The sequence below is a fragment of the Cibotium barometz genome, chromosome 59, assembly GCF_041138505.1.
Source record: "Cibotium barometz isolate CiBa-2024 chromosome 59, ASM4113850v1, whole genome shotgun sequence".
Lineage (NCBI taxonomy): Eukaryota > Viridiplantae > Streptophyta > Polypodiopsida > Cyatheales > Cibotiaceae > Cibotium > Cibotium barometz.
This window is the reverse complement of record NC_141104.1, coordinates 22613225-22637193: the sequence shown is the minus strand read 5'-3', so window position 1 is coordinate 22637193 and position 23969 is coordinate 22613225. Positions and strand designations below refer to the sequence as shown.

The 23969-nt window shown below is 40.0% G+C and overlaps 1 protein-coding gene across 1 annotated transcript; it reads right to left on the bottom strand.

The window, feature by feature from the left end:
• Positions 1-313: 313 nt before the first annotated feature.
• On the bottom strand, positions 314-3572 carry TMKL1 (transmembrane kinase-like 1). Its single transcript, XM_086793690.1, has 2 exons — positions 1481-3572; positions 314-1386 (listed from the first exon to the last, which is right to left on the bottom strand). The coding sequence occupies exons 1-2, from the start codon at positions 2856-2858 to the stop codon at positions 746-748; spliced, it is 2019 nt and encodes a 672-aa protein (XP_086649816.1). The 5' UTR covers positions 2859-3572; the 3' UTR covers positions 314-745.
• Positions 3573-23969: the final 20397 nt, after the last annotated feature.

The window sequence follows — 23969 nt, the reverse complement described above, 5'->3', positions numbered from 1 at the left end:
TCGTTCCCACATTGTTTTTTTAGTCATGCTCCCCCCCCTCTCTCTCTCTCTCTCTCTCTCTCTCTTACACACACACACACACACAACACAACACATGCACACTTTCATCTTATTTTTTTGGTTGAGCTTCTTTCATGTTGTATTACATAAAAGGTAAGGATGTGAGTGAGAAATTTGTACACTATTTGCTGGCTAAAACTTTTAATCACATGTATAAGTGTTTACTTTTGAGAGAGACATTCAAAAAACTTTTAAGAGACAAAGAAACAAACAATAATCTTTAAAGAAGGCCATATAGATTCAACACAAGAACAGTCAAAAACTCTGTAATTGTTTCAGATCAATTATTATATAAAAATATAGTATAGGAGTACAATCAATTTAAATGGAGTAGTCATTATGGGAGGTGCTGGAAAGTTTCATGGACCTAAAAACTTGAGTAAATGTGAGCTTCTAGAACACACCTTCTAGAACACACTAATGGACATTTGAGAAGAACACAAAAAATATGAAATGTGAATAGCACACTCGTGTAAGGTAGCCTGAGAAAATGATGAAGTTAGATTACATGCCAAGCTTAGTACAACTCAGTGCTACCCTTACTACATCTGAACATCGAGCAGAGGTAGCTCATATAGGTCTTTACACACATAGCAAAAGAAAGACACCTTAGGAGCAAAGGTAGCTCATAAAGGTCCATCTCATTCCTACTTGCCCATGTGTGAAGACCCTAGGGAGAAAGGCCCTAGGAGAAGTCCCGAGGACTCTTCATACCGGTAGGTGTGTAAAGGGGAGTCGGGATTTTGGGGCGTATCTCTTCCAGTTGCCGGACGACTTCTTTGATGTCCGGCCGGACAGCGGGGGAGGGGGCGCAGCAGCCCATGGCCAGTTGAAGAGTTTGAACAAGACCGTCTTCAACGGGGCTGCGCATCCCGGTTATGATTTCCAAGTCGAAGAGGTCAGAGATGCGCTCCTCGAGCACTGCTGCTTTCACACTGGTGGGGAGGTCCACGATGGATTTGTCCGGGCCCTCGCTCTCGCGGGGCTTTTTGCCGGTGAGGATTTCGAGAAGGACGATGCCGAGGTTGTAGACGTCGGTCTTGGTGTTGGCTCTGGACATTTTGAGGAGCTCGGGGGCCTTGTAGCCTTGCGATGCTGCGGCATTGATCATCTCGTTTTGAGCCCCCGTGTTCATGAGGAGGGGTAGGCCGTAGTCGGCCAGATGGCCCTCGAAGCTCTCGTCCACCATGATGTTCTTGGACTTGAGGTTGCCGTGGATGAGCTGCGTGCGGAGGCCATGGTGGAGGTGCGCCAGCCCCCGCGCCGCTCCGAGCGCAATCTTGTGGCGGCGCGCCCAGCTCAGAGGTGATCTAGACACCGATCTATCTGCAACATAAATTGCTACACGTTAGTCTTCTACGCTGCGTTTTAAGACCTAACATTCATTAAATGTTACGAGAATGGGGCTTTTTGCCCTTACTGTATAGGAGGTCCGCCAGACTTCCCCTTGACAGATAGTTGTACACTAGAAGCTTTTCCCCCTTCGGTCCCGCATAGTAAGCCAGCAGTGACACGACATTTGGATAGCGTATATTGCCCAGCTGCTGAATCGCCGGTGTGAACACTTCCTTATCTTTTACGGTGTCCTCCCGCAGTAGGCGCAGCGCTATCATGGCGCCGCCGCTCGCTCCGCCCAGCTTCGCCTTGTACACCGTGCCGTAGCTCGTTTTGCCTAGCACCTCTCCCGGCGCATTCAGGACCTCCTCCACGTTCAGGTGCTCCCCGCCCTCGAACCTCACCAGCTTTCCGTCGCCTATGTCGTCCTCCGCTTGCATCAGCTCGCTCTTCATCGAACCTCCCACCGCCCCGCCTCCCCGACCCCAGTTGTGCTTGTGCCCCACGGCCACGGAAATCGCCAGCACCACCACCGCCAACGCCATCGCCCCTATCACCAGCGCCGCCACCAGCCTCTTATCTGGCCCTTTCCTCCCCGCACTGCTGCTGCACGCTGTCTTCAGCGGCGCCCCGCATAGCGACGGATTGCCCGCATACGCGCTCGCCCCCGCCCCTTTCACCGTCGGAATCTTCCCGCTGAGATTGTTATTCGCCACATCAAACTCCGTCAGGTTCCCCAGCTCAGTTAGGGCTTCCGGTATCTGCCCCGACAGATTATTGTTGCTCAGATTTAGCTCCGTTAGGTTGCTGAAGCTCCCCAGAAACGACGGAATAGAGCCGGAGAGCAGGTTGTCGTTGAGATCGAGCTTGCGAAGGAACGGGCACTGGTCAGTTCCGGCAGATGCGGGAGAAGGGATATTGCCGGAGAGGGCGTTGTTGTCTAGGTGGAGCTCCTGAAGCTGGCCGCAGAGGTTCCAAAGAGATGCCGGAATGGCACCGGAGAGCTCATTAGCGCTGAGAGAGAGGATTTCAATGGAAGCACTGTTGCCGAGGTCGAGTGGGATACCGCCCGTGAGGGTGTTCGAGTTGAGGTACAGCGTACGGAGGGAGGATAGCTTGGAGAGTTCGGTGGGGACGCTACCGTTGAGTCCGGCAGCTGACAGAGAGATGCTGTAGGCGGCTACGGCAGAATCATCGGATAGGGAGAGGTTTTTTCTCAGGGCAGAAGAGGAGCAATTTAGCAGGGTTCCGTTGGTGAAGGTCCACTGGATGCTTCTCCAAGAGCAGAGGGCGTTGCTGCTGCTCCATGTGGAGAGGATAGCACCGTCGGAGTTGCCCAAAATGGCCTTAATCTGGAGAAGGGTAGAGACTTCAGAGCTTAAGCTCTGCCCTGATGCTGTAGCTCCTAGTGCACAAATCACACAGAGTGCTGAGAGGGGAGACAATTGCTTCGATGGAGCCATTTTGGCCACTGTAACTCGTCTCCCGAGAGTTGTTAATCACTCGTCCTGAGGTATTGAAGAGGTTGGGGAGGGAGTGCACATAGCGCCATGGGGCAAGGAGCAGAAAAGAGGGCTATTAGAAGCAGCATGGCGAAACAGCAATGATCAAGTGTTAACTTGGAAGCGAACAGTCAAATGAGAGGGGAGAAAAGAGGTGAACAGCAAGCAGCCTGGCAAAAGCAAACTATGAATCAAAAACTCTAGGTTTCACACACAATCTCTCTCTCTCTCTCTCACACACACACACAAAGACTGGTTCAGCGATCAACAGTTAGGGCAGAATGAGGGAGGCGGCCGACAGAAGGCCAAATGGGGAAGAGTGGTGGGTGGGTGGGGTGGGCACTGGGCTGCATTTTTGGAGACTTATGGGAAGTGTACATTTTTGCTTTCTTTTTGTTGGGCTACAATTAATGGTCCCCACATAGTTAACACAGAGAGAAAAGGCCGTGGCCCCTTTGAATCTGAGCATGGCATCTTTCTTTGTCTTGGCTGAGTACCTGTGGTCTGTTTTTGAATTGAAACTTGGGACGAGAACGTGGTGGGCACTGGAGACAAGAGAGGAGACAGTGGGGGGGTGACTGTTGGTCCTTGGACCTTGGTGGGCTTGGGGCTCTAGGCAGAATTTCAAAATGCAGGCGCGCAAGGAGAGCAGTTGAAACTTGAAAGAAGCTGAGAGCATGCAGCTGTGTCGATGATGATCATCTTTTTGAAGTCTCCGCACGCATTTCAGAGCCAGAGTCCCATACGGCCTTACCTGCTAAAGCTTGTTTTGCTTGTCGCACTAGACTTTCAAAAGCTTACAACCGCCAGCTGTCCACAACCAACGCTTCAAAAAAAACTATCCCCTCAGCCAATCATACAGCCCCACGTTCCATTTCTTAGTTGCAGCGTGCGTCCACAGAATCTATCTACAACGGACACGCAAGGTTCTCATTTCCAATTTCAAAACAAAAAAGAGTAATACTTTAAAAAAAACATATAAGAATTTTTACGAGTTTAATTTCTGAGTATGTTTTTGATGAACATGGACAAATAAAGAAATTTATGCAACCCCTTCATATCAGGGCTCATGAAGAAATTCGATTTTTCAACATCCAACACCTCAACAAGACTCTAAAATTCCATCTTCAATATTACAAATACAATAGTAATGATCACTTGGTTTTATAAAGGCTAATGTAAACACTTATCTTTTTATAAGGGCTAATGTAAAACATTTATCCTTTTATTGTAAAATGTCATGTTCAAAATTACAACTAGGATAGCACTTTTGTATTAAAAGATTTGATGTGAGGAATAAATCATAGCTCAAAAGTTCCACACAAATATCCATTGATATACCCCACTAAGTAATCAAACAAGCACAAAGTCCAAAAACTTACTTAATAATACTTCATGACAATGATGCTTTAAATTTTTGAACTTCATTATTTATTAGAGGATACAACTTTTTTCCCAAGTGACACAAGCTTGAATTAGTACATGAATTTGTGGATGCATACAATTGCTATAAAAAAAACGTCATAAAATATTTTATTTTTTAGCCTTGAACATATATTATTGATCTTATTGGTTTGGTTAACAAAAACAAAAACACATTCAATCTCATGAAAATATAGATCTTATATGTGGCCTGGTTCAAACATTGGGGTGAGGCCATATGTGTCTAGATGGTTAAGAGGCAACTTAGGTATGTTGGCATCATGCTAAGCTACATGTAGGTGTGGGGGATGATAATACCCATATCAAACCGCACTAAGGATGGGAGAAATTCTTCTCGGGACACATTGCTCTCCTCTGGTTACAGTGCCCAAACGGGTGCCTAGGTGACCTTGGATGGGTATGGAAGCTGTGTCTCAGCTATATGTCTATGTTTAGTCTATTATTGCCCCATATTAGGGTGGCCAATGTAGCATATAGCTTCCTCTAGTAGGATAGCATATGATTGTCCCTAGTACGATAGCTTATGGCTACCCCTAGTACTATATATATACAAGTTTGGTAGCTTCCATCTATTTAGTTTTAAGATCTACCTTCATTGCTTTGTGTGCCCTTCTTTTACACATCGTATATGAGTCCTATGCTTAGTATCTTCGTAGAGAACCATAGCACCATAGGTGAAAAGCTAGTTGCCATGTAATATAAGTTTGAATTAATAATGTAAGATTTATCTCTTCTTGCTGAGTTCTTATTCTATCAATGTCTCGATATTTGAGGTAACACGCAAATCATATTTTCTTACATGGTATCTAAGCTTAGGCTCTGTGATAATGCCGTGTGAAGCAGATTTGGAGAAAATTCTCAGCCTGTAGGAAACACCCCTTTAGCACAACCATCATTGTTTGGCAATGAGAAGGAAAGTTAGATGGTGCTAGTTACGTTCTTTGGAATGAAGATAATTTTTATTTTTTGAGTTCTTATTCTATCAAGGTCTTGATATTTGAGGTAACACACAAATTATATTTTCTTACATGGTATCAGAGCTTAAGGTCTGTGTGACAAGGTTATGTGGTAAGTTTCCTGTGTAAAGCAGGAAACTTGCCTCTTGTGTAAAGCAGATTTGGAGAAAACTCTCAGCCCTGTAGGAAATGCCCCTTTAGTACAACCATCATTGTTTAGCCAATGAGAAGGAAAGTTTCCTCTGTAAAGCAGATTTAAAGAAATTATCAACCTATAGGAAGTGCCCCTTTAGCACAACCATCATTATTTGGCAATGAGAAGGAAACTTAAATGACACCAATTACGTTCTTTTGGAATGAAGATAATTTTTCCTTTAGATGTGTTGTGGGAGAAAATTCTTGGGTGGATGGGATGTCAGTTGCTATATCCAAATCTTGGGTGGATGGGATGTTGGATGCTATATCGGATCTTATAGATGCAACTCGAACAATTCTACCAAATCTTGCTCTTGTTTTGGCATAGAGGAGAAGGGATGCTTATTCTTGGTGTCCTATCATTACAAATGTCAAATGATTCTATTAGGACTCCAATATAGGTGCATAAACTTGGCTAGTTCTAAGAAATTAGTACGAGACCACTAATTAGACAAGGGTTTAAAACCTTGAGAATCAGTTAGCATTGGAGAAGCAATGCACAAATTTAATTTACAAGGATAAAGAAAATGTATGATTGTTAGTATACACTCAATGCCTGCCTCTCAGCATGTATCTCACTTTGATGTATAATGCACATTTGTTAGGCCCCCATTATGAGGATTAGCCAGGGTGCATATGTCTTTAGTGGGAACCGTGGCTTAGATGCCGATGGGGTCATTATTGTAACCATTGATGATGGTTAGGAGATGGTCAGGGGTACAAGCGTTAGCTGGGGTCCATGGTATGAGGAGTATTCCTTAGAATATTCCCTCAGATACTAGTTCCATCATTAGTGGGCGGTGGTTGGTGGGCCGTGTTCTTGATACATGGGCGGTGACCGTGTCTATGCAGTGTAACCACCCTTGTTGTATACATGTCTACCACACCACCTATAGTACTATATATGGACATGGTTACCATGAGCTAAGGTATCCAATGCTTGTGAGTATCCACCCCCTTCTACACTTCATACATACTCCATCCAGAGTCTATCTACGTTTTTGGATGCTGCATTGATGTGCTGCTACAACCTTTGTTATGGGGCTAAGAGAATGCACTTAGCAACTTCAGAAGTTCAAATAGAAACTCTCCTACCTCTTCTTATTCACACGGCTCCAAAGCTTCAAAGAGAAGCATCGAGGACGAAAAAACACTGACGGACGTTTTCAACATAAAACTAGGACAGAACTATGATGTGTTTTTCCTTCTTCTTCTTCTTCTTGTCTCAGTGATGATGAGGATCGTCTTCTTCTTCTTCTTCCAAGCTTCAAGAACTTGTTGATGTGACAAAATCTCCTCTTGTTGAAGCTCTTTTGTTGCCTTCCTTCTTAATTTCTTTTTGCTTCTCACCTTCTTCTACCACCATCCTTCTTGATGAGGATGTGAATAAGGGAATTGAAGGGAAACTTAGCCTTTGCAAGGCTCTGATACCATGTCAAAATTATGGGGAGTATACACAACAAAAGCAATAGTTGATGGCAAGATAGAGGAACATATATGAGAGAGAGCAAGAACACAAGATGTATAGAAAACTTCTATATTACCTTCTATTTTAGCCACTCCAAAGTTGGCTTAACCTTTACCTTCATGTGCTGGTTATGTTGTGTTGTGTTACAAAAAGTGAGGCCTCCTGCCCTTTATATAGGGTTCACCACCAAGAGCTAGGGTTGGGCCAACCCTAGATCCCTTTTCCACCCATATGCCCACTTTATTTGGAGTGTTTTCACACCTACATGACCTCTTTCTCTCACCCTTTACCACTTGTACATCATATATTTCAATAACATCGCATGAGCCATTCATTTTATAAATTTTAGATTGTTTTATGAATGAGTTACCTCCTGGATTGCCTAATTCTAGATCAGAGGACCATAGGGGATAGACATTACCCTTGGATGTTGAGATATCAAACTCAACTTGTGCTACAGCGGACATTGATGGCCCACCTGGGTGATAGCTTCCGCATCTACACCACCGGCATGGTTGGTGAGATTATGGGTAGTATGCAGCCAGTGGGATCACAGGCTGTGTGACAGGCATTTTGGATTACTAGACTGGCATAGTTATAGCGCCAGCTCATTTAGTCGGGTTCACATTATGGACCGACCCTTGTATGTTGTAGAATAGTTGAGTACTAACCCATATAGTGTGTACTCTTATCTTTATGTTATGTTGGTTGAGTAGAGAAGAAGAAGATATAAGAAAATTCAGCTATCCATCTCTCTCTTGTGTCTTGCTCTCTCTTTTGTGTGTGTGTTTGCTTGCTAGGGTTTGAAGCTCTCCCTCTCCCCCACATTCTCTTTATGGTATCAGAGCCTAGTTCGTGTGAGAGCTAAGGAGGCAAGCAAGAGGCAAGAACAACCAAGAAAGGAAGCGGTACTACACGGGTAAGAGCACCATCATCTCTTTCCCCTTCTTGGTTTAGGTACAACACCCCCTCAGTAGCTCTGGGAGCTACACATCTCCGATTGAGGAGCTGTCTCCACAGGAGAGGAGCTACAGGGCAAGTATATTATTCTATTGGATAGGTTTTTTTCAACCAGATTCGCGTTTCGATCGTGTTACGGGCCCCGTTTCGTCACTACAGGGTATTTTCGTCACTGAAAGTTCTGGTAGAGAATTGTTTTTGCTTGAAATCTGGTTATTACAGTGTAGCAGTGCATTTTGGAAGTGCAGATAGGGTTTGTACATGTATTGTTGATACTCGATGTAAGTACATGTACTCTGGTCACATTTGGTGACACACAGGCTGTGTTGAAGTACCGTTCTGCAATAGTTACAGGAGATACTGCTGTATTACAGGTTACATATAGAAGTTGTATATTTGCAGGTTATTTGATTGTGCAGGAAAACATGTCTAACAGAATTAATCAAATTGTTAGTGAGAAGCTGGATAAGAATAACTTCCATGCTTAGAAGTTCAGAATGACCAATTTCCTAATGGGTAAAGGATTTTGGGATTATGTAGAAGGAGACAATGAGGAACCTGCAGAGTTATCTGAGGAGAAGGCCACTCCTGCAGATATAAAAGCATTCAAGGATTGGAATCAGGGTGCAAGAAAAGTCATGTACTGGCTTTCAATTAGTGTCACAAACACTATGATAGGACACATGCAGGATGCAAACACTCCAACAGTTGCATGGCAGAATCTGGTTCAGATGTTCTAGATTAACACAAAGGTAAGGAAGTTGCAGTTAAAGCAAGAGTTGCATACTGTGGAAAAGAAAAGCATGTCCATCAATGAATATGCCTTAAAGATCAAGGGCATTGTTGAATCCCTTGGGTCTATCAATGTATTAGTGGTGGAGGATGACGATTTGGTGAGTGTCTGTCTGAATGGGCTTGGCAAAGAGAGTACAAGCCATTCAAGACCTCCATTGCAGTTAGGGAGAATATTCCCCACTTTCAGGACTTGATATCTATGCTGATCATAGACGAAAAGGCTTTAGGCGAGGATCCTTCTTCACAAAGCAAGAACACATCGAAACAATCCTTCTACTCTAATTCAGGTAGAGGTAGAGGTAAAGGCCGTGGTCGAGGCCAAGGTGGTGGCCGACGAGGAAATCAGAATTATGGACAACCACTACAAGACACTGCTGCCATACACGCGTTCGATACACGCGATAAGTTACGGGCGCGTGTATGGTCGCGCGTGTATATGAGTAGTATTGGGCGCGTGTATATTGGCATCTACATTCACGCGTATACTGGTTTCAGAAATGCGTGTACCAACGCATGTATATTGGCATCTACATTCGTGTGTATACTGGTTTTAGAAACGCGTGTACCAGCGCGTGTATATACGCGCAATTATACACGCTTTATTACACGTGATAACATAGAACTTTATTAAGAAAAACTCCATTTCTTTACAAAATTAAAAACCATTTTCTTTAAACCATCTCATAGTACATTACAGTATATATTATTACACAATCCCACTACATGCATTTACAACAATGTAATATATTCAAAAATAAATCATGAGATGATAATTAAAAGACAACATATACAATAGAAATGTCATCAATTTAGAACGATACAGTGATGAATTGGTTAGGGTCCGATCTCATCTTCAATAAGATCCATCCTTGCCAAACGATCAACATCAATATCCATTTGATCAATTTGTAAGGCTACGATTAAATTTATTCCACTATCGATATTGTGTCCATTGATAATGGTACCGATGCCCTGATCATCCTCATCAACATCACCATCATCCTCAATGGTAGGGTCATCCTCATGATCATGAGAAATGGCACGCTCAATCCTCATTATCATGATCATCTCTTATTTCTTGATCATTGATCACAACATCTTCATTGGAATGTTCGACATCAGCGGCTTGCTACATCCTCCATATGCTCCATATCAGTGAATGTATTATACATCACTTTGGAACGTGGTGCAATAGGGATGACGTACCACCATTTAATGTCATGCACCATTGGCAGATAGATAACCTACTCAAATACACATACTGCAATAATTAATTAGCATATCAAAAGTCAAGGAGTACGCGAGCTTAGATATATATGTACATGAAATACATTAGTAAAAAAATGCATACCTTCTCACATTGTTGTGGCAATACGAGCCTATCTTTCTTTGTTTGCCAAAACTTTGTAGAGTCAATAGTTACATAGCCACTTTCATGGCGTATCGTTGCATTAGGCCCTTTTTCCACCACGTTCATTTGCCATTTGACATCCAAAACATACACAAAGAAGCAACGAAAGTCAAGCCTAAATATGTCTTGGATTGTGCCACAATAATCATCCATTTTTCCATTGGCTCCCTCAAAGCTACTAATGACACCGCAATCTTGTGTATTCCTCTTTTCATCAATTCTTTGTGTTCGAAAATGCTTGCCTTCACACCATATAGCATTGAACATAGTGCACTGGACCAAAATAGAAGCAATATTTGTGTAAGCAATGTGAATAAATATTAAAAGCAAATCACTTACAACTAATGTAAAACATTAGTTCTATGTACCTTTAACATGCATCCTCGTGCATACTCCCATTCTTCCGCCGTGATATGCAGCCCCTCGCCGCTCTCTGCTCTCTCCATTTTCTCATGTAACCAATCAACATGGATATCATTCGGAAGTGTTGCTAGATGCTTAGGGTACGCCTTACGAGAGCCATGTTGCCTCCGAAAGAGAGCTCTTTCTGCTTGCCTTTTTATCTTTGCATCCTCATATCTTATAACCCATCTGCTCATCACATCACTATTAAGGATGCAAGTGAAATTGAGATCATCAATCAATGTTCTGTCAATTACTTTACTCTGTCCTTTTCCTTGGGCACAATAGAGGTCATCCTCAAGTCCTCTTCATTGCTCCGTAGTCGCGGCAAAGAGCTGTCCACCTGACCAAGAAATTCTAAAATATATACAAGAGACTCTTGTATCAACGAACCCTCGGCCATGCTTCCTTCAGGCCTTGCACTTTGCCTCACAAAGTCTTTTAAGGTCTTCATGACGCGCTCTAGGAAGAACATCCAACGTGCATGCACAGTGCCACATAAAGCAATTTCATCCACTAAATGCACAATGAGATGTAGACTTGTGAGAATGGTTCGCGGAAAAGTCTCCTCTACCAAACAAACCACCTCCACTGCCATAACACGCGCATCATCCAACGTGGCTGGATCAATTGCTTTGGAACTAACATATCTGAAAAATAAATGAATAGTACGTTATACCTCATGCACATTCATTTTGCAAGGTATAATGAAGGGTAATCTACATGGGTTTTACATACCTCACAAGCTCGCCCATCTTATAAATACATTTTTTCAAACTCTTGTTTGCACAATGGTCAATGCTAGTAGGTAGTATGAACTGCGCACATAAGAGCACATGTATGTATGGTTTATGGCATTACAAAATTTAATTTCAACGTACAAGACTTGGAAAACACTTACTTGGAGCATCTTGTGCCAATCGCGGGACTTCAACCCATATAGTTGCTCAACGCCTCTTTTCTTAGTGGTTGTAAAGGCTCCCTTCAATGATCTCATGCATCCAGTGGGAGTACGCAAAGTGGTGATGGCCTGCTTTACCTGCTTCTCCTCTTTCTTTGATATAATCCATGGTGCAGGCGGAAGACGAACGTGCCCACCCTCCTCTCGTGGCCAAGCTTGATGCATACGTCCTGCGACCCGCAAGTCCTCCCATACGCTAACATTGTCTCGTTTACCAATAACATGTTCCCAAATACCAGATCCCACATTCTTGAAGATGTGCATGGGATCAAGAAGATGGTTGATCTTAAGATGGGTCCAATATGGTAGCCGGAAAAAAATGGAGTACCTACACAAGGGATTGCTCTATGTGATCTTTAATCCAATTAGAGACTACACAAAACAAGATTGAAAAACATTACTGTACCTGTTCATGCCATCTGGAGGAAGAACATTTGTAGACTCCCAAATACGCTTCCAATCTTTTGCACGAAGTGTTTGTGGAGGAATGTTACTCTTACTAGCAACATATTTAGGATGATCTGATGGGAGAAATCGATGATGATTATCGAATATGGTCTTACACAAACCGTCAGCATACTCATGTACTAACGAAGGGCCACAAACAGGACATGCATGTTTACCCGATGTTTTCAAACCTGTTAAAATATAAATAAAAGTTAGAATAATAAAGTCAATAGTTATAATTAATATAGCCAATAGTATTAGAGTAGGGAGGTAATTAGAATTCTTACCAAAACAATCGCTGTATCCTGGAAAGTCATGCATTGTCCACATCAACACTGCTTTTAAGTCGAAGTGTCGAGAGGAGGGAGGCCTACTAATGTCCACCACCGCAACACCTCTCCATAGTTCCTCCAACTCATCAATCAACGGTTCGAGATAAACATCCATATGCTTGACTTTATGTTTCCCTAGAATTAGAAGGGATAACATAAGATGTCCCTTCTTGATCGCCATTGATGGTGGAAGGTTGTAATTCACCAACACAACTGGCCACACGCTGTATGCGGTGCTTAACCAAATGGATTCACTCCATCCATAAGTCTCAAGTTTCTGGGCTCTGTTTTAAAGCCGAGCCACTCATCTTCAATATGCTTCCAAGCAAGAGTGTCTGCGGGAATTCTCCACATGCCATCATCCGATTGATGTGAGGAATGCCATGACATGAGCTCTGCTATGGATTTGCACTTGAACATGTGTTTGATGCAAGGAATTATAGGAAAGTGTCGCAAGACTTTACGAGGTACATCAAAACTCTTCACATCTGTTCTATACCTTGCTTCACCACAAGTGGGACAATGTCGAGCCTCCTTATGCGTCCCACGAAAGAGACTGCAATCATTGACGCATGAATATATGCGATCATAATCCAATCCTCCAAGAGATGTCACATAGCGTCTCACTATGTCTCTTGAGGTGGGTAGTCTATTCCCCTTTGGAAGCATGTTTGATAATAGCCTGCATCCAATATCATCAATTAGCCCTAAACCCTAAACCCTTAACCACTAATTCAAATTTGCAAGTTAGAATGCTTACTTCAATAATGCGTCAAGACTTGCATTGCTCCATCCATAAACTGTTTGTATATTGAGTAGTTCAAGTGAAGCACGTAAAATAGAGAATGTGCACCCTTCAAAAACCGGTGTCGATGAAGTCTTGTAAAGATGCTCTATCATCATCGTCCATACCTTTGGGATCATCCCTAAAAAGATAGCGCACCATATCATCAAACACTTCCTCTTCCACAACTTCGTGGGGTGCAGGGCTATTGTCATCCCTTTCCCACTCGTCTCTGACGATAGATCCCGAAGCTCCAGCATCATCTCGTCGACACTTTGCGTGCTCTCGCCACGCGTAGGGCACCATGTTAGGGTGTGGTACTGCATCCTGCTTCAATTAGAGTATATATATTACAACTCCATTAATTTGGACACCATGAGTCATTTGAATACTATCAATTTACATCTACTCACCTCTAAACCTGTTTGATTCCATTCTCCATACATGGAGATGTGATTCAAGGTAATTCGACACGCTCGTACAATGCATCCTTTACATCGATTACACATACACTTGATCCTTTGTCCCAACCACACATCGCGATTACGATGACGCATTGTCTCATCCTCACCAGAACTGCTTGAGGAGGTTGATGACATCCTATGTACAAAAGAGCAAACACATAATCATAATCAGTTTTTAATGAAAGTATAAAAAGTCTCTATATCTCATGTTGATCCGTGTAATAGCACGTCTCACTGTTTTAAATCGCGTGTAACAGCGCATCTAGATGTGTAAAATTGCGTGTATGAACGCGGTTGTTTATTATACATGCGAATATACACGCACTCCTACATGCGACCACCTGTCTATACCTAACACATAACCTGCCGCCTTCTCCAAAAACCATTTTCAAACTCCATCTTTCCTCTCCTTCGTCCGCCAGATCTTCCCTCTTCCAACAGAGAACTAAAGCCAAGTGCAAGGAGCAGACATGGGTGCAAGGAGCAGACACGGGTGAAGGAAACCAGCCAAAAAGAAGACTCACTTTTCCAGAGGTGAGTCAGTTTGTCCTTTGTCCTGTCTCTTTCCTTCCATTTGTTTATGCGATTGTCTCTTTTCCTTATGCGATTGTCTCCGTCCTTCTCTGGTCGTGCCTGCTTTAGTATTTTTGTGAACGATAGTGACAGTCTGGGCTTTCTTTATAAGAAAGATTTGTCGGTGGTCTGTTTCGAAAAAGTTTTTGTGCAGGCCGCGTGTACGAGCGCGTGTATGTCTGCGTGTACCCTGTTTGCACAGATTGTTCACGCGCGCAGATACACGCGTTTTTGGATGGGTTTTTACACGCGACTGTGTTTGTCCTTAAAGTTCACCCATGCTTGCGTGTCTTGCTTGTCGATCCAGCTCAAGAGAGAGATGATCCCATCTACATATGGCTTGCCTTCACAAAATCATATGTGCTAGTTTGCATGTTGTTATCATGGGGAATCATCAAGCATGTATAGGAACAACCTTGATCAAGATGCTGCATAAAGTTTGTGCTTTCAATCTTCATCTTTGTGCTTTGATACATAGAGTGATTCCCTTTATGGCGACTGTGCTTTGATACATAGAGTGTTTCCCGGCATCGCCATCCCCTTTATCACCTCTCATAGTAGCTCTTATCGCCATCCCCTTCATGGATCCTTCATGTATATACTTTTGTTTTTGCAGATTCTTCATGGATCCAGGTTCTTCATCCGATCCATTTGCGTACGATACTTGGATGATGGAGATTACAGAGTACATGTATGCCCATCCCCTCCTAGACTCCCTGGTATGGTCACCCCCGCCCCCGAGTATCCATGTCACTCCACTGCCATCTATGCCTGTGAGTCCGGCGAGACGGCATGCAACCACGCCCACTGAGGAGACATACCCCGTCCAAGAGACACTCACACACACCCTCCCAGGCACCGTCACGTCAAGGCTCACAGCCACCATCACGTACTCCCTCAGAGCCACAGTCACGTACACAATCCCCCAGTCACGTACACAATCACGTACACAGTCACGTACACAATCCCCCCAGTCATGACTCCACCCGCAGTACAGAGGAGAGCAAACGCCGCAGTAGGAAGAGTGGGAGTGGAGGATGCGGCGGGTGCTTTGGTGGGGGAGGTAGTAGGGCACGCGGTGAGAGAGGAGATAGAGGGAGAAGAGTTAGAGGAGACAATGAGGATGAGGAGGAGGTGAGAGAGGTGGAGGGAGTGATTTACTATGATGTGACGGATAGGGGCAGGGTAGTGATGGATGCGAGGGGAAAAGAGGTAATGGAGTACATGCGTGGGGTAGTTTCAAACTTGTACAAAAATTGTTTAGCATTATCTTAGGGGGTCCTTAGTTTATTACATTAAAACTAATCTCAACAAAGTATTAAACATTTGTTTTTACAATCTTTAATATCGGATAGATATATTAAGTGGGCATATTTTAATCAAAGTTTTCATCGAGCTATTCAATATACACTTGGTCGTGAGCCTATGTTGTTGTTGATGCTTTGAGTAGGAGACCTAACATTAATAATATGTTTGTTATTGAGGAGATTTCTTTTCATAACATGAAAGAAACTTATGAAAGTGATTTTGATTTTTTCAATGCACACAACAAGATGAAAGACAATGATTGGTTACATCATTTAGATTATTCTTATAATTATGGTTTTCTTTTCTTTCAAAAGAATTTGTGTATTACTAGACCATTTAGGCGAGCTATTATTGAAGAATCTCATCAATCACCTTTTGTTGGTCATAGAGGAGTTTTATCTACTTTTCAAATTGTTTTCAAATATTTCTTTTAGCCTAACATGCATCGAGATGTTGCAAATTTGTGTCTGAATGTGTTACTTATCAAAGGAAAGATTAATATACATCGAGATGTTTTAAAATTTATGTCTGAATGTGTTACTTGTCAAAAGATTAAGAGTCATAAGGGAATGAAATTTGGTTTGCTTATGCCATTACCTATCTCGGTAATGAACCATGGGAACAAATAAGTATGGATTTCATTACCGGTTTTCCTTTGACTACTTTGGACTATTGTAGATAGATACATTTAGCAAACATGCTTATTTTATTGCTTGTATAAAAAGACATTAACTGCTTATTAAGATGCACATGATTTCATCAAACAAGTGTTTGTGCATCATACCAAAGATAAATGATTATCATGCATCATGTTTCTGATAGAGATATAGAGTTTTGTATAGTTATTTTTGGACTACTTTGTTTGATAATCTTGGAACAAAACTTGATTTTTCTTCTACTTCATTCTAAATTAAATGGAAAAACTCAAGTAACAAATAGTAAAATTCTTGGAACAAAAACTTGATTTTTCTACTACTTCATTCTAAATCAAATGGAAAAACTGAAGTAACAAATAGTACAATTCTTGATTTGCTTAGATCTTATGTTTTATCTTAGCCTAAGCAGTGGGATAAGTATTTACGCATTTTGCAATTTGTGTATAATAAATGTCCTCACACTACTACTTAGAAAGCACCATTGAGATAGTCTATGGTAAGGCTTTCCTGATTCCAACGACTAGAGAGAGGTAATCCAAAATTGAGATATTTTTTGATATAAAAATCCTCCTAGTGTCTAAAATGGTTTCCCCTGAAACAGAAATTCAAAAAGAACTTTCCAATGTGCAATTGGAATTAATTGAAAATGTGTATAAAGGACCTTAGCCTAAGGGTCTAGATTTTCAAAAAAATTTGGATTATGGTCCAATTAAGGTTCCTATGGGGGGCCAATAGAATCAATCCAAGTGTGGGGAGGAGATAAATCCAATGAATAAAAGAAAATACCCAAAAATGAGTAAATGCCCACATAAGATGAAGAGTTGACTAAATATAAGGTTTATTAGTTAAAAACTATGAGATATTACTAAAAAAATTAGATATTTTGGTATAATGATACATTTTTGACACCTTGGTAAGGAGGGGGGAGACTTCAAGGAGGCGCGCCTATTTCACACATGTGGTGGAGTTTTTAACTCAAAAAAATTGTGATATTTTTATCTCTCCTCTCTCTTGGATCAAACCAAACCAAATCAAAAGGAAGCCAAACTAGGTTCAAATCTTGTCCAAATTCAAAAAATTTCTAGAACCTAGTTGGACTTGGTTAGAGCCCTCACCTATCAATAGATTCTTAGTCTTTTATAAAAAAATGTGTGAACTATACCATGCCAGTATTACATTAAAATAATGATATTTTCTATTATCCTTTAAAAATCCTTTACATTTTAGAGAGATTGGAGCTTCTCTCTCTCTTCAACCTTCCTTGGAGCTTTCCTCTCAACACACTAACCAATTGATTGGTTGGGGGCTTCTTCTAAGATAGAGAAGCAAGCAAAAACAAGAGGTAAAGTGTAATTTTATGGTTTTTCTCTACTATTCTCAATGTTTTCACTTCTCAACCCCTCTCAAGCTTGAGAAGTTTCTAAATTAAGTGTTTATAATGCAAATCAAGCTTTTCTTAAGAGTTGTAATGAATAATTAAGAAAAGTTTACATTTATGCTTAATTTTAGGATGCTTTTTTATGTTTATCTCTCTCTCCCCCAAAGAATGGTCATTTCTATGACCAATTCTCTATTTAATTGATGCTTCTCATGGAGAAATTCTCAATTCACAAATCAAACTCTAGGCTTGTGAAGCTAGAGGTTAAGAAAATGGTTTTTTATACTTATATGCTAGTAAATTATGGTAATCTTATGAGTTAAATTCATAAATTAGATTTAAGGTTAAAAGATAGTTATACTATCATAATTACATTACTAAGTCTTATTCTTTTCAAAAATATTGAGAATTGTCAGTAATAGCATTGGAACTATGGTAAAATTTTTAAGATAATTACATTACTAAGTCTTATTCTTTTCAAAAATATTGAGAATTGTCAGTAATAGCATCGGAACTATGGTAAAATTTTTAAAAAATTGATGCATAATTCATTCTTATGCATAACGTGAAAAGAGGACTTCCTACCATATTCTAGGATTGAATATCCTAGGCTAAAAGAATGATTTTCATCACATTCAATGGAAAACTAATTTTTAAGGTTTATGTATAATTAAATACTTAAGAAAAGATAAAATTATGGTAATTTTATTTAAATGATAAAAGAGGAATACCCATGATATTTGGAATTCAATCATTTAAATAGGAAGAGTGGAATTCTTAGGATATTGAAATTAATGGATATTTTATTTAAATTCAAAGAGGAATTTTAGATAAATTTATTTTATGCATGAGAAATATTCAAATGATAAAAGAGAAATTTTCATGATATTTGAAATTCAATCATTTAAATAATAAAAGTAAAATTCTTAGCATATTAATGGATATTTTATTTTAGATAAATTTATTTTATGAGAGATATTTAAATGATAAAAGAGGAATTCCCATGACATTTGGAATTCAATCATTTAAATAGTAAAAGTGAAATTCTTGGCATATTGAATTAATGGATATTTTTATTTTAAAAAAGAGAAATTTTAGATAAATTTATTTGATAATGAAAGAGGAATTCCCATGACATTTAGAATTCAAACAATTAAATGTAAAAAGAGAAATTCTCATGATATTTGAGATCCAAGAAATTAAATGAAAAAAAGAGGAATTTTTAGTATAATTCAATTTATGAATATTTATCAAAAGTGAAAATATGGAAATTAATTTTTGAAAATCCCTTGAATTCTTTTATTTAAAAGAGGAATATTGAATATAATTCATTTGAGAAATTGAGAAAGAATATGGAAATAGTCGTCAAGAAAAGAACCTTTATCTAAGTCAAACAATTGGCAAAAATTTAGAAAAAGTCCCATTATTGGTATCGAAGTAAGAAAAGCTACTAAATGCGATAAGATGTGAATGGGATGTGATAGGATGTGAATAGATGTGATAAGATGTAAATGGGATGTGATAGGATATGAATAGATGTGATAAGATGTAAATGGGATGTGATAGGATGTGAATAGATGTGATAAGATGTAAATGGGATGTGATAAGATGTAAATGGGATTTGAATAGATGTGATAAGATATAAATGGGATGTGATAGGATGTGAATGGATGTGATAAGATGTGAATGGGATGTGATAGGATGTGGTGTGATGAAAATAAATATGGATGAGATGTGAAGTAAATGGATATGGATGTGAATAATGAGATGAGAGGATATGTGAAAGGGTGAGATGGGATGTAAATGGATGTGGACGTGTATGTGAAAGAATGTGATGTAAATGAATGTGGATGTGTATGTGAAAGAATGTAATGTAAAAGGATGTGGATGTGTATGTGAAAGAATGTAATGTAAAAGGATGTGGATGTGAAAGTGATGTGGATGTGGATGAGATGTGATGTGATGTAAGGGGATGTGGATGTGAATGTGATGTGGATGTGGGTGAGATGTGATGTAATGTAAAGAGATATGGATGTGAATGTGGATGAGATGTGATGTAATGTAAAGAGATGTGGATGTGGATGAGATGTGATGTAATGTAAAGAGATGTAGATGTGAATGTGAATGTGGATGTGATGTGATGTAAAGAGACGTGGATGAAATGTGATGTGATGTGAATATATGTGGATGTGAAGTGATAGATGTGAATGTATAGATGTGGATAGTCATGCATGTGAATGATTGGATGGATGTGGATGAATGAGATGGGATGTATATGAATAAGATATGATGTGGATGTAATGTAAAGTGGATGGAATGAATGAGATATGATGTGGATAGATGTGGACGTGATGTAATGTGGATAGAATGTATGTGATGGAATGGGGATACAATGAATGTGATGAATGTGAATGGATGTGATGTGATGTGAGTTGAGATAAGTGTGAATGGGTGAGATGTGATGTGAAATGGATGTGATGTGATATGATGTAAATTGGGATAAATGTGAATGGATGATATGTGATGTGAATGGATGTGATGTGATGTGAATCGGGATAGATGTGAATGAATGAGATGTGATGTGATATGATGTAAATTGGGATAGATGTGAATGGATGATATGTGATGTGAATGGATGTGATGTGAATCGGGATAGATGTGAATGAATGAGATGTGATGTGAATGGATGAGATGTGAATCGAGATAGATGTGAATGAATGAGATGTGAGGTGAAATGGATGTGATGAGATGTGAATCGGGATAGATGTGAATGAATGAGATGTGAGGTGAAATGGATGTGATGTGATGTGGATCGGAGTAGATATGAATGGATGAGATGTGGATATGGATACATGCGAGTGGATGTGTGTATGGGTACATGCGAGTGGATGAGATGTGGGTATGGGTACATGCGAGTGGATGAGATGTGATGAGTATAAGTGTGGAAAGATGTGATGAGATGGAAAATGATGTGATTGGATGAGAATGGATGAAGGACGATGGGAATACATATGACTGGACTTGGATTAAGTAATGTGGATTGATGTGAAACAATGTGGAAAGACAAGAGTTCGTTATAGAAACTGTATTTATGACCTGTTTTTAAATGACTCTTTTATGTCAAGAATGCTGGGGAAGCATTTTGACCGTCTTGTGAATGAGGTTGTGGAGACCTAAGTGATAAAGTTGCAACAGCTGACGGATAGTCAACAGAGGGCGTCTCGCGTAGCACGGTCGGCAGAGGTCTTGACCAGCCTCGGTTTGATTTAAATGGTGAGCTTCCGGTACGGTGGATGAGGGACCAAGGAAGTGGCCTATGAGTGAAGCGCTAGGTGACCTGCGAAGGATTCTAGAGGGTGCTGACCATACGGTGCTCGGGCTCTGGGTCGTTGAAGATACCCCCGCGTGCATCGAGGAAGCTATTGGAACAAGGAGTAAGAGTTGTTTTCTGAATTCGGGCATGGATCTGGTTGATTGACCTTGCTGGTCCTCAAACGGATGAGTCCATGGCTCTTTTATATGGACCTGTTGGTTGATCTTGCTGATCTTTAACGGAGAGTCCATCTAGATTTTTATAAGTGAATATATTTCCAGGTACTATGAGCTAGGAACTATTGAAAAGGCCCCTGAGTGGACAGGTGGTGAGCGTTCTGGTTGCCAATGATGCCATAGGTACACCGATGAAGGAATGAATATGGAAATTGGAATTCAACCGGATATTTTGGAGGATTATGATCCAAGTGCAAGTTTTTTCCTTGATCTGACCATGTGACTTACAAGTTCGGTTGGATCAGTTTGGTTAGTTAAGGCTCTTGACTACGTTAGAATAAAAATATCCTGGAGGAATCACCCGTGCTTTCCGGGCAAGGGAAGTTTTTCTGGGTTCGGTTTTGGAAGAATCGAGGGATTAGTCTCTTGTCCGGATATCCGTGGGCAAGGCCCCGAGTGAGAGGCTCTGCCCTGCGCAAGAAGTGCTACTTCAGCTGCTAGCAACCTAGAATTTGTTGCGCGGAGGGGGCGGGGATCTTTTAGCTGGTATCAGAGCGCATTGGCTAAAGTGGAACAACCGAGAAGCCAGAAATGTCAAAATTTTATGAAGTACCAGTAAAAGATTGTAATTGTGTGATGAAATTCATACAAATTGATATTCAAAATGAAGATTCATAAATAGGTAATTGGGTCTTCAGATGGAAGTACCACAATTGTATGGAATCCCTGACTTGCTTGAGGCCTAGACAGGATAGTATTTACCTTATAATTCCAAGGACCGTGACTACCCATATATACCGAGGGTATAACTAGAGCTCTTTACTTGCAGTATATACGAGTAAATCTAAGACCTTGAAATTATAAGCAAAAATGCCATCCAGATGATGAATTCGAATGTTGGTTGATATGATTTTAGAATTTTGGTTGAGAATTGATGAGTTGATTCGGACTCTGAATGAAAGATAATGATTGAAAGATAATGATTCGGATTCTGATTGAAAGATAATGATTCCTGAATTCTAGTTGAAAGAAGATAAGTTTAACAAAGCCACAATGAGGATGAAGGGGACGAATCCCAGTGATGATGATAATAACTAGAATGCTGATTGTTGTGACTTCAGCAAATCCCTATGAGATTAGTGGATTGTGCTTGATAGATTGCTACTGTTAACACTTGACCAAGTGGATCAAGTTAAGGGATGACAAATTAAAAACTTGCATAACTGAAATTCCCATGGAGGAATGCTCAGATGGAATTTTCGGTCTAATGGACCATTATCGTGTTAAGGATATAAATGATATGTTCTGAATGAATTGTTATCTGATAATGAGTTCTATATGAAGGGATCTTTATCCCAGGATTCTGTTGGGTTGACTAGACTATAAGGAACCCTAGAATCAGTTGGATTTTAAGGGAAAGAGTTTGTCCTCGAACTGTGAGATGAGGACATCTCGCGTTTTTTAAGTGGGGTAAGATGTAAGATTCCTCCCTGTAGCTTTTGAGGTGTACAGGTGCAAGAACCTTCCCTTTTGATCTTGTAATTATTCCCCTCTCTGGAATAGAAGAAATATCATGTTTTACCCTGCTTTGGCCTAGAGAGCGAAAATGTCTAGAGAGAGGTAATCCAAAATTGAGATATTTTTTGGATATAAAAATCCTCCTAGTGTCTAAAAAGGTTTCCCCTGAAACAAAATTTCAAAAAGAACTTTCCAATGTGCAATTGGAATTAATTGAAAATGTGTATAAAGGACCTTAGCCTAAGGGTCTAGATTTTCAAAAAAATTTGGATTATGGTCCATTTAAGGTTCCTATGGACCAATAGGATCAATCCAAGTGTGGGGAGGAGATAAATCCAATGAATAAAAGAAAATACCCAAAATTGAGTAAATGCCCACATAAGATGAAGAGTTGACTGAGTACAAGGTTTTATTAGTTAAAAACTATGAGATATTACTAAAAAAATGAGATATTTTGGTATAATGATACATTTTTGACACCTTGGTAAGGAGGGGGGAGAGAGACTTTAAGGAGGCGCTTGTTTCACACATGTGGTGGAGTTTTTAACTCAAAAAAATTGTGACATTCTTATCTCTCCTCTCTCGGATCAAACCAAATCAAAAGGGAGCCAAACTAGGTCCAAATCTTGTCCAAATTCACCCAAACTGAACCTGGAAAATTCTAGAACCTAAATGGACTTGGTTAGAGGCCTCCCTCACCTATAAATAGATCCTTAGTCTTTTGTAAAAAAATATGTGAACTATACCATACCAGTATTACATTAAAATAATGATATTTTCTATTATCCTTTAAAAATCCTCTACATTTTGAAGAGATTGGAGCTTCTCTCTCTCTTCAACCTTCCTTGGAGCTTTCCTCTCAACACACTAACCAATTGATTGGTTGGGGGCTTCTTCTAAGATAGAGAAGCAAGCAAAAACAAGAGATAAAGTGTAATTTTTTGGTTTTTCTCTACTATTCTCAATGTTTTCACTTCTCAACCCCTCTCAAGCTTGAGAAGTTTCTAAATTAAGTGTTTATAATGCAAATCAAGCTTTTCTTAAGAGTTGTAATGAATAATTAAGAAAAGTTTACATTTATGCTTAATTAGGATGCTTTTTATGTTTATCTCTCTCTCTCCCCCAAAGAATGGTCATTCCTATGACCAATTCTCTATTCAATTGATGCTTCTCATGGAGAAATTCTCAATTCACAAATCAAACTCTAGGCTTGTGAAGCTAGAGGTTAAGAAAATGGTTTTTTATACTTATATGCTAGTAAATTATGATAATCTTATGAGTTAAATCCATAAATTATATTTAAGGTTAAAAGATAGTTATACTATCATAATTACATTACTAAGTCTTATTCTTTTCAAAAATATTAAAAATTATCAATAATAGCAACAGAACTATGGTAAAATTTTTAGGAAATTGATACATAATTCATTCTTATGCATAACATGAAAAGAGGACTTCCTACCATATTCTAGGATTGAATATCCTAGGCTAAAAGAATGATTTTCATCACATTCAATGGAAAACTAATTTTT